This window comes from Buceros rhinoceros, unplaced genomic scaffold, assembly GCF_000710305.1.
Source record: "Buceros rhinoceros silvestris isolate BGI_N320 unplaced genomic scaffold, ASM71030v1 scaffold17690, whole genome shotgun sequence".
NCBI lineage: Eukaryota > Metazoa > Chordata > Aves > Bucerotiformes > Bucerotidae > Buceros > Buceros rhinoceros.
Window position 1 is genome coordinate 66,804 of NW_010388125.1, and position 11,732 is coordinate 78,535.

At 35.2% G+C, this 11,732-nt stretch overlaps 1 protein-coding gene across 3 annotated transcripts in view; it reads left to right on the forward strand.

The window, feature by feature from the left end:
- Nucleotides 1–11,732, forward strand: part of STXBP5 (syntaxin binding protein 5 (tomosyn)) — a 107,288-nt gene that overhangs the window by 66,757 nt on the left and 28,799 nt on the right. For all 3 annotated transcript variants that reach the window (XM_010144997.1, XM_010145005.1, XM_010145012.1), the window contains exons 12-18: nucleotides 977–1,124; nucleotides 1,518–1,585; nucleotides 2,693–2,733; nucleotides 4,812–5,032; nucleotides 6,472–6,650; nucleotides 8,393–8,518; nucleotides 8,858–9,009. In XM_010144997.1, coding sequence (XP_010143299.1) covers nucleotides 977–1,124; nucleotides 1,518–1,585; nucleotides 2,693–2,733; nucleotides 4,812–5,032; nucleotides 6,472–6,650; nucleotides 8,393–8,518; nucleotides 8,858–9,009 — 935 coding nt within the window. The remainder of the gene's footprint in view (nucleotides 1–976; nucleotides 1,125–1,517; nucleotides 1,586–2,692; nucleotides 2,734–4,811; nucleotides 5,033–6,471; nucleotides 6,651–8,392; nucleotides 8,519–8,857; nucleotides 9,010–11,732) is intronic.

Here is an 11,732-nt window from a genome sequence, read left to right on the forward strand (position 1 = left end):
CTTTTTTCTGAAGTGAAGTAGTTTGCAGTGCCTGAAATTTGAAGTTACGTTAAGGCTTAATAAGAATTAATAGATTTTTTTTTTTGCTACAGGTTTCAGTTTGCCCAGTGGTCTCATATGTATTTGTCATATTTTACTAAAATTAAACCTCTTTATCATTCCATTTTTTTAGAAGATTAATTTAGCTTTCCAGATAGCTTTGTATAAAGTTACTGGTATGCACTACGTTTTCGTCTGGTGTTAATTTTTCCTTTAGATGGGTTGTGAAGCTGTATCCCTTTCTGCTTCTCAAAAAAAAGAAAAGGGGGGCAAAAAAAGCGTGTGCCTAGTACACATTTCTCTGGAGATAAATGTTTTTGAAGACAGATATATTTACTTGGTGTTTTTCTTCATTAAGGCTCTGTCACTTCTCTGGCAGAGATGGTGGTGGGGCGTATATGTGCGTGTTTACTTCTAATTGGTAACTGATCGTAGCTATCTATAACTTTCTGAAAGTGATCCTGAAGTTGCAAGTAGGTTATGAAAAGTGCCAGATAACTTTCTGTCTAAGAACAGGATGATAATACAAAGAGAAAAGTGGAGTCTTGCAGTCTTTCTCCCTGATAGAATAGACTGAAGAGTTAGAAATAAATTCATAGCTCCACATCATTACAGTCAGGACTTGTTAACTTCAGTTTTTCTAGAGATTGTTTAAAATAGTAAGGTTTTAAAAATAGAAACCTATAGGGAATAGCAGGGTTCTAGAAATATTCTAGAAACAGTACAAACTTCAAGTTCAATCTAAAGTACAACAGTATCTTGATAGTGTTCTGGATGAGCAGTGAAGTTGCATAGTATATATGTTCATAATCTAATTTGATACACATTTATCTTCCTCTGTATGAAATGAATGCAAACAGTCTGTTTTAGTTGTGTTCTGCATGGAAAAAAAATTAAAATTCCTAGAGTAACAGTCTTCCCCTTTCATCCATTAAAGGTACCCTATATTTGAGAATCCCTACCCTTTGACTATACACGAATCTCCGGTTACCTGTTGTGAATATTTTGCTGATTGTCCTGTAGACCTCATACCTGCACTTTATTCAGTTGGCGCTCGACAGAAACGTCAAGGTTACAGTAAGAAGGTACATTTAGTGTATATATATGTATTTGAAAATACTAAAAATAAGCAGCTTTAAAAAAAAAAAAAGCAAGCCTGGCCATACTAAGACCAAAGCTCCATCTGACTCGGTATCCTGTCTTTGACAGTGGCTAATAGCAGATGTCAAGGGAGGATGTGGCGTATGTGAAGCCTGTAGTCATACTTCCCTGATGTGTTCCCATTGACGGCTGTATCACTGGAAGCTAAAGGACTTCCTGGAGTGGGAGCAGTGTTTATTGCCCTTGTTGATTCCCCGCTGCCCCCCTCTGGAGTGGATATGTGTAATATTTTTTGAAGTGACATGAAATACTGGAATCTTCAGTATCTGCAGTAATTTCAGTGGCTTTGCACTGTATGATATTTGTTAATCTTCCAGGAATGGCCTATCAGTGGAGGCAACTGGGGTTTGATCACTCAGAGCTATCCAGAGATAATTATTACAGGGTAAGTGACACCATGGTGTAGTAGTAATAACTTAAAGCTGCAAATATTATCCTCAAAGTCAATGGTCGTAACTTAGACTAAGTAGAAGTGAGAATATTTTGTTCCTCTTAGAGAAAACAATGTTCCAGGAGTGGTTTGAATTATTTAAGAATTATGTTCACCAGCCAAGTTATTTGCATAATCTTCTTGAGGTTTTAACCAGAAAGTAAAGCAAAATGTAGAAGACAAGGTAGGGACAAATTGTAGCAGTTGTTTTACAGGGATTTCTATTATGACATGCTATTGTGATTATGTCTGCTTCCTATCAGTATATCCTGGATGAAACTTATCTGTTATTCTTTAATCTTTGGAAAACAATTGACTAGTGTTTTAAGGCATAGGAAGCTCATTAAATAGTTATCGAGTTCAGTTCTCATAGAGAAGCCAAGTTTGTTTGTTTGTTTTTTCAGCCAAATACTTAAATCTGTTAATTTTGAACTCTTTTGAGACTGATCCTTCTAATACTACTCTAAGGAGCATAAAAAAAGTGTAATTTATAACTGTGCAGTGCATCACTGTGAGAGCACCACTACTGTTTTTCTTAGAATAACGCATTAGCCCTAATGAGGACTACTGTCACTTTATGCTACACATTGCAGAGACTTTGAGACGGTTCTGAAAAAAACCTGAGTCATTTGATTCTCAGTTTCAAGGATAAATAATCAAATTAGGTGACTCATTTACACTGAAATACAGTATATTTAGGCATCCGCTTTGCAAGAGTCACTTCAGATAAAGAGCATCTTTTAAGAAACAGCTCATGGTAAGGTATACCAAACTGCTTATGGGTAATGCAGTTAACTGAAATCAGTATTTGAAATGGTAAATTAGCATTAGTACAGTGGAATTTCAGGGAGTTAGCCTCCAAATATTTTTTTAATCCCTTCTGTCCGAAGTACTTGGGGCACATTTGTAAAATATTGGCATCAATAGATTTTGAAAATAAAGTGACACAAAGAATACTAGTGAAAAGAGAATGTTAGCTGTGTATTTTCTAAATGCTAGCACAGATGTCTAGCATGCCAACTAACCAGTTTATGACCTTATCCATTTTTTAATATTTCATAGGCATGCTGATGGGTCGATCAAGTTTTGGGATGCTTCAGCAAGTAAGTGTTTTCAGTAGAGATTTTTTTTCCTGCGCAGTAGGAGTTTTCTGAGCTTACTGATTTATCGTTGAATGGAATTGCAGACTAGTCATTCTTCCTATTTCTTGCCTGATGTAGAGTCAGTAAGTCCATAGAAAACTTTGATTTAAAATTAAATAAAATTACCATTATTTCTTAGTTAATTGTTTCACAAGTTTTATCACCTCAGTGAAAATGTACTGATAGTCAAAGGGCCAGCTAGAATGGAAGAGTTCTAAAATTTTTTAGAAGCACTTTCAGAAGCAGATTATTGAGACTAGAGATGCATGACAGGCAAATGCATTCCTTTTTAGTACCATTGAATTTCAGAAAGATATTTCTGTCTGTTTAGACAGGAGAGAGGCATGTGTTTATAAGACATCAGCTCCTCATAAATTACAATATCTAAAAATGAGAATTGGAGCCAGTACTAGTTTGTGCTAATAAAACGATCTAGGTATTTGTGAAGAAAGGCAGGAGAACATAAAGTAAAATAAAGACACTTTTTCTTTGGAACACTGAACAGACCTGAAGAGTCTGATACCTTTTTACATCTCTCTTCAGTTAAAGACTCAATTGCATCTGATGGTCTACACAGCTAACAGTAAGAAATGCAGCAAGAATTCAAATTAGAATTGACTACACAGAGTTAGATGTTTTAATCTAGTTCTTACTATCCTTACTGTTGGTACTTAAAAGCTGTCTGAAGCAATCTTGGAAACATCAGTTGTCTTTGAAAACTTGTGGAAGACTGGTGAGATTCCAAAATGCTGAGGCGTGTGTGGGTGTGGGAGGGAACAGATGCAATGTATATGTTTAAAAACCAGGAGGAGTGTTAAAGATCTTTCATTTCACTTCAGGGTGGGAGTGGAACCTGGGGGGTGGGAGGGACCCAAACCTAATTGATTCTGTGTGCTTAAAAATTCTATTCAGCATAGATCTGTCAAAAGGAGCTCCTGTTAAAGATGTTTAGTTTCTTTCTAACACAGATAGATAAACCTGTTAAGGGAGAAACTGCAAGTATCTTGTATCTTCGTTTTAAAACTTTTAAATCTCAGTCTTACAGGTGAAGTAGGGAAGTTTGATTCAGGTAAACCCACTGAACTATGGAAGAGGAAAAAGGCTGTTATAAATTAAGTTCTCCTAATGATATGATTCGTATTTTTAACAACCATTTGGGCCATTGTCTAGAGAATATGCCTGTGAAGCTTGAAAGCAACACTAAGACAACTGAAAGAAAATGTATCAAAGAAGTAGAATTACAACTGAGAATGATATTGCTAATGCTTGACTAGCATCCAAGGCAACTTATTTGAATAGAAAATCAAAGCTTTACACTCAGAACTTATACTCTGGGGAAAAAAAAATGGAGGCCTAATGTATTGCAGTGTCAGTGTTGCACAAAAAAAAAAATCATTGGGACAAGTAAGTGGGAATATCTGGAAAATGTGGAGTAATTCTTTCAAAATTTTAAACTCTGGCAAGGCCTCACTAGAACAGTTTTAGGAAACACACTACCAAGAAAAATGTGCTGCCCTCTGGTCAGTCCACTTTTGAATGATCGGAGACGACAAAATAAAAATTGTGGGAGCTGAGTCTGTTAAGTCTGAGAATGCAGGTGAGAGGTCATGGGTTTGAATCACTGTGAAAGTGGGGCTCTGCTCCTTTCTCTTCTTTGCGATAGATATGCTGAAGTTTTGGGTATGGCATATGTAACTAGATGATATTGTTACAAAGACATCACTGAGTATAGTTAAGCCTTGAGAAGCTGTGAGGCCTTCGTTTATATCTGAAGCTTAGTATGTATCTCACAGGAAAAGTGGTGTGGTTTGGGGTTTTTATTTTTGTGGGGTTTTTTCATACTAACTGATGCTGCGTTGGGCAAGTGGGGCACTGCATGGGCACAGTCAACACCTATTCAATGCTTCTCCTCTGCCCTCTTACATTGAATATAGTGGCTTTATCTGTGAAGAGAAGTTTCTAAATTAAAAAAAAATTAACAAGAGAAGAATATCTGTTTAGAACAAAACTAATTTTTATCTCTCTTGGTTTGTTCCTAGTAACACTGCAAGTACTCTATAAGCTAAAAACAGCCAAAGTGTTTGAAAAATCACGGAATAAAGATGACAGGCCAAACACAGATATAGTAGATGAAGATCCATATGCTATTCAGATCATCTCGTGGTGTCCAGAAAGTAGAATGCTATGCGTAGCTGGAGTTTCTGCACATGTCATTATTTACAGGTTCAGCAAGCAGGAAGTGACAACTGAAGTTATTCCGGTAATTAGTATAACCATTTTTTAACTTAATAGGATTTAGCTATAAGATTATGTTGTAGAAATTTACTTCATTGTCATTGTCTTATTAGTGAAATGGACAAAAACAATTGCCTCAAAACGAAGAGATGTGTTTTTGTGGAGGAAAAATAATAATTTATCAAATTCAGCAAAAGTTAAAATTACGTACCAAGATTTTGCCTTTTTCAGGCAATAATAGTTCTTTGTTCTATCAAAGGAAATAATGGGTCAAAACTTGGCTGTATCAAATGCAAAATGAAAGCAGAAGTGAATGAGATATGAAGATGAGAAGAATTTTCAAAGTTTTTAGAGAGATGGTTCCTCTTTTTCCCTTGATTATTAAACTGTCATTGGTCTTGGTAAAACTTCTGCAGTATGCAGAGCTGGAAGAATATAGAAGTGTGCCAGACATGCCCCAAGATCTGTTAAACTTTGCTGTGGCACTTTTTTTTTTCTGCATGAGATACAATGATGAGTTCTATTACAAGGGCTTGAGAAGTCCTTTGTTAAATCAGACACGCACATGCAACTTAATGTATGAGCTGAAAGCTAATGTCAAGCCATTTAATTATAGAATCTTATATGTACTAAGCATTAATTGTGATGTAGTTGGGTTTTTGTCCTTCCCTTCCCCCTCCTTCCCCTTATTTCTGCCCCCTTCAGATACATCTCAGTTTAAGGAGATGAGGTGTTTTTTGTTTTTTTTTTCCTTCTGGTGTGTACTTATTCCCTCAGACAAGAATATACTTGTACATAATTTCTCCAAATGATTTGTACAAATCGGCCCCTAGCAAACAGTTCTTCCATACTAGAAATGCTTTAAAAATTACTGTATAGTTCTTTATTTCAGGTGGTGAGTTAGGTTCTAGTTTGCAGATACTGAGAATAAAACAGTGGAAAATTTTTCTTTACACCATGCTACAATTAATACTAATATTGTTATTGATCCAGCAGAAGGAAATCTGAAGCCAGGATGAACTTAGTTCTGTAAAACATATGGTCTAGTTTAGTGCAACATTGAACAAAGTCCTACATGTACAGTGCTACAACAGTATAAACTGAAGCTGTCTGTATGCCTTCAGCTCTTAGTTTTAGCATTCCTGAACTACATAAAGAAGTCATCTTCATAACTGAGAATTATCTGCACAGAATGATAATTAAGTGGTTCCAGTATTTAATTTCTTTCCAAAATTAAGCAGCAAACTTTTAAATATTGGGAAATAGGTTAGATTTTTCAAGTTTGAGCAATCTTCAGTCTTTAGTAGTTAATATGACTGTATTTCTGAAGACTACGTGTGTGTCTTAAAAGATAGTGTCCTGGATGTCACTGTTACCACTAGTATTTTCATTTGCACTTCAGTGATTTCATATCTAGTTTTTTGAAAGGCAGAGTTACTGATATTTTTTTACTGTAATTTACAGATGCTGGAAGTACGTTTGTTATATGAAATAAATGATGTTGAATCTCCAGATGGTGAACCGGTGCCACCTTTACCAACTCCAGGCACAGGTTCCAATCCTCAATCCATTGTTCCCCAGTCTCATCCATCTACCAGTAGCAGTTCATCTGATGGACTTCGTGATAATGTCCCGTGTTTAAAGTAAGTATATTCTGTTATACTTTTGAGTGTGAAAGTTTACAAGAATAGGAGGAGAGTATATCATATGTCATATGAAAACATTTTATTAAATGGATGTTTTCCAAATATCTGAAAGTTGAATTCTTTAGGAAATTAATATTGCAGTCTTGGTTTATTTAAACTTCCTAAGTTGATTTTAAAAAAAAAAAAAAAACTGAAAATTTTTACCTTATGATGTTGCCTGCTTTAGGAAATTTTGGCATAGATGTTAATATAGCTGATACTATAGATGCTCATGGCTTAGAGCAAACACTTTCAGTAGTAGCAATATAGTTATACTGGAATCTTATCCATTGAAATGAATAGGCAACTTAATGTTTTGTGGCTTTCCTTAACTTTAAGCCAAGTATGTCTGAATAGATTTCACCTGTTAGTTTTCCAGAGCCTTAAATTTTTAAACCCAAATCAAAAGCAATGAAAATGCTTACAAATGACTGAGGGGTAACTCTTTTTAGGCTTATAAATATATTTTTTTTTTCATAAGTCTCCAAGGGAACTACTTTGTATTTTGGGAACAGGAAACAGAACTAAATAAATGTCCCATTCTCATGGATCTTCATTTTGCATGATGCCTCATAGTGCTTGCAGTGTTAGATCTTTGACCAATTTCCAGATTTTTTAAATTGAGATTTTTTTCCTTAAGGTTCTTTGTGTGTGAACTTTCACTCATTTGAGAAATGAAAGTTAAAAGAAGACAATCTCTTTTCTACTCCTCTACAAGAGTGTATTATGAGGCCTCTGGACCATCACCTTTTCCTTACAGAATGTACATTGAACTTCATTTTCAGATATAAAATTGATATGTATGTATTTTTGTTTTCTGAAGTTTTTAAGGTCCTGACTTAGATTTTAATTCTTTGAATGCATCTATCCAGGAAATAACTAATCCTGATGGTGGTGTTTTCTCTGGGTAGGAGTTTTCAAATCGTATTGATTGTACTGAGTTCTAGAGAGAGAAAACTGGACGGAGTAGGAAAATATGCATTAATGAGAATGAATGGGTAAAATAAGAGAAATTCAGGAACTGGAGGACCTTGTGTTATATGTATCTTTTTTCACCTTAAGATGAGATAGACCTAATCCTCCTGCAGCATACTCATGTTTGTTCATCAGCATGCAAGCAGAATCTTTCCAGGAGCTTCAATTCCACCATTCCTAGGTTCATTCCATACCACTGGTCTGCCATTATAACTATTTCCCTTGCTTTCATTTTTTTACCATATCATTGGCTTTGTGTTCACATTTATCTCAATATGTTGTGCTTCTGTTTCACTTTTCAGTACCCTTCCACACACAACCTTCACCCCCTTCCATCCTCTAAATCAAAGTTCTTTCTGGAACTCTGAAAACAATAAATGACACCTTGTTATTAGACACTGAACACAATCTATTCAAGCATGCTAATGCTATTATGCCTTGCTGCAAAGATGGGTGAAATGCAGTATTTGTGATCATTGCTCAGTTCATTTTCAATTAGGTAATGAATCAAAAGGGCCTTTAAAGAGTTGAATGATAAGTTTCAATGACAAGTTTGAATGACAAGTTTCTTTTCCTGGTTGCTTTCATGTGTTTATGTTGATTTTTCACAATTTTTCAACTTTAGAAAGTGTGGTGTAGAATTTAATCAATTCTGAGCCCATAAGGAAACAATGGAGACTGTAGAGAGGGTCATGAAAAGATTCCACTTTTTTTTTACTTTACAGAGTTAAAAATTCTCCTCTTAAGCAGTCTCCAGGCTACCAAACTGAGCTAGTTATCCAGCTGGTGTGGGTGAGTGGAGAACCTCCTCAACAAATAACCAGCCTAGCAATCAACTCAGCGTATGGCCTGTGAGTATATTCTATGCAGTTTTTTCATTGTTCTGTTGTAGTGGTTTAAAATGGTCTATTAAAAATGAAGTCTCCATGTATGTTCACAAGCTGCATAGCAACACAAGAGAGGCAAACAGTCTTCTGTGCTTAAAATCTGACTCCTTTTGGGTCACAGCAGATCTGATGATGCTGACATCGGAAACAAATCAGCAGCATCACTTAATTCATAAAAAACCACAATTCGTAATAAGTCCTAATTTGTAAAAATTAGGATGTCTTAATGCTGAACAACAACAAATACTGATAAAAATTACTAACATTTGATTAGACTATCTTTCCTTCCACTTCTTTTTCCAGAGTAGTTTTTGGAAACTGTAATGGTATTGCCATGGTTGATTACCTCCAGAAGACAGTGCTTTTGAATCTAGGCACTATTGAACTGTATGGCTCCAATGATCCTTATCGCAGGGAACCACGGTCTCCCCGAAAAACGCGGCAACCATCGGGAGGTGAGGAACCGAAAACTTGTTTAAATCAACTGTGCCTTTCTTCTGAGCTTATCTGGTCTATTAACATATATGCTTTGAATACAACCATACTTTTCTCCATTGTGGTTTCATCTTTCCTTCTGGATCTGTCCCAAAAGATATTATTGCAGGTTTGTTACTTCAAGTTTCCTTCAGAACTGTTGCATAGTGGAATCTACTGATACTTGATATCATTACTTATTTTTCAGTGTAACGTGTCTTAAGACAAAGCAGATAGGGAGACATTATCTGTGTGAATAGATATAAGTGTACAATGGATTTGTGCAGTTCACAAGATTTTAACTTAATAACACAGCATGAACAAGTAGAAGTATCTCGGTATTTCTGATAAACCTAGTACCCATATCACATACTTGTGTAAACCTATTAATGCTTACAGATAGCTAGCATGTCTGCTTGTATCTTTTGGCTCCTTATTTTAAACTCTGACTGGAAATGACCCTGATAAAAGCATACACGACATAACACGCTTAACTAATGTAATATTTGAGGGGAGCGCTTTGATTAAAACAAACCCAGTGAATTTCCAAGTACAAACTGAAATAAATCTTTTCTCAAGAAAGGACTTTGATTTAAAAATGTGCTGAAGGAGGGTGTTCCTCTGCAGCTGAGGAGGATGATGACTTTTCAGTCAAAATGCTAAGATTTTAATAGTAAAAGGAAAAGTTAGTATCTTAAATTATTTTCTCCTCCTTGTTATGTAGTGGATACTTTCAATTTGGAAACAGTAAAAGACAGAATGATTAATAATGTCACTGCTGCCCCAAATTATTATTTTTCAATAGGAAAAAATGTTCAGAAAACTTCTTCATGTTCTAGTTGTGGTTGCTTTATCTTAAGAGTTCCAGAATAAAGTCCAGGTAAGTTCTTTAGGTAATATTTTATTCAAATTGAAATAGATACTGTAAGGTGTATTTTAGTAAAACATTGGTTTGAGAAAGATCCAGTTGGCACCAGTCAGCTTATTTCCAGTGAGGAAGCTGTATCATTGACATAGAGCAGAACATATGCAGTTGGGATCCTGTTAGGTAAAATATATTATTCTACTGAATAAAAAGGTTATTAAAGAACTTACCTTTTAAGAGAGAAAGAAATAACTTTACTGGATGACTGTTAATTCCTCTTGGGAGTAAAAGGCCTTAACAACTCTATTTCATACATTTAGATTATAAACTGTGTTTTAGTGTTAAACATTACTCGCTTTTTCTTGGCATTTGTTACTTTAATGTACTGGATCTGAATAACTGAGCTACAACTGTGTCTCTTAAGGTGTTCATGAATGAAGTCCTTTTCACTCATGAATATAACTTATATGAAATCATTTTTTCATCTTACATTTTAATACTAATGATCTGCATGGCAAGAGCATTTTATAAACCTGGTTATACAAGTTCTGCTGGCTTTTCTATCTCAAATGTACTGTTAGTGTCTCCGTCTTTCCTTTTCTCATTGCTTCATAAAGGTATGCTGACTGTGGCTTCTTGCATGTGCGGCCTTTCTAACTTATATTCAGAGTCTGTGAAAAAGCTTCGCACCTCTTATATAAGTAAGTCATCTCATGGCAATGAAATTTTTTAACATCTGAATTTGATTTTTTGACTTGTTCACTTGCCATAAATATTTTTGTTTATCCATTTTAAATAATCATTTCCTTTTAGAAACTGGTTTTCGTCTATCATGCCTCTTTCGTATATATTGTTCATGACAACTTTAAAAAAAACTTGAAGGAAAAAAGCAACTGTAATATCTTTAATGTGTTTTAAAATAAATATAAAATCAAAAGTAGATCCTGTCTCAAGTTACTCATGTCTACAGACCCAAGATCATACTCACCAACTTCGTTGTTTTGAGATCTGAGGCTAGAAGCTTCCCTTGCTTGGCAGAAAAATCTTTAGAACTTCTGTAAATTATTAATAATATTAATATTTAACATTGTGTGTGTTTTGTCTATTTCAAATGAAAATTTACTTCTACAAAGATGATGTTCATAGGGGTTAAGACTGCATGTGTTTGTATGTTGCACAGCCCTGTGGTATTTCCAAGCAATTTTAAAGATCAGGCACCTCAGTGAGGGAGGTAGCCCATTAGAATCATGATTTACCTGAGGGCTTCTCTGACTTATTTCATCATTCACAGCATCCAAGAATTTGGAGAACATAAAGCTGATTTTTAAAAATGTAGCATTGTTCCTTTCCCTAAGATGACAGTTTTCTCCAGCCCTTGGGCAGAGGTAGGTTTTCTCAGCCCATTTTTTAATGGAGAGTAGAATAAAACTAAGCTAAGGGAAGAATGGCCTGGAGTTAAAAATAAACCAAAAACCAAAACTGTAGACCAATTATGTTCTATTTTTTCCCCCAATGAGAAAAAAGAAATATTTTTCAGAGACCTTTCAATAGCCCAATACTGCTTTCTGTATAGTCTTCCATTCTTTCCTGCCAAGGGAGAAAGGGAGCTAGGCAAAAAAGAAATGCTTCCACCTTAAGAAGATCTAGAACTGAAAAGCAGGATCTGCCACTGATTTAGTTTTGTGAAGGGAAACAGAAGATGAGCAGAAGTTCCAAAATCAGTTACTGCAGCCAATGAGTATAAAGCTGGATTCACCCGGACTATTTAATTCAGTAATAGCTTAAAAGAGGGTTTGTATGGAAGAGTTAATTTCATAACTATGTAGTTAATTCTCTTTC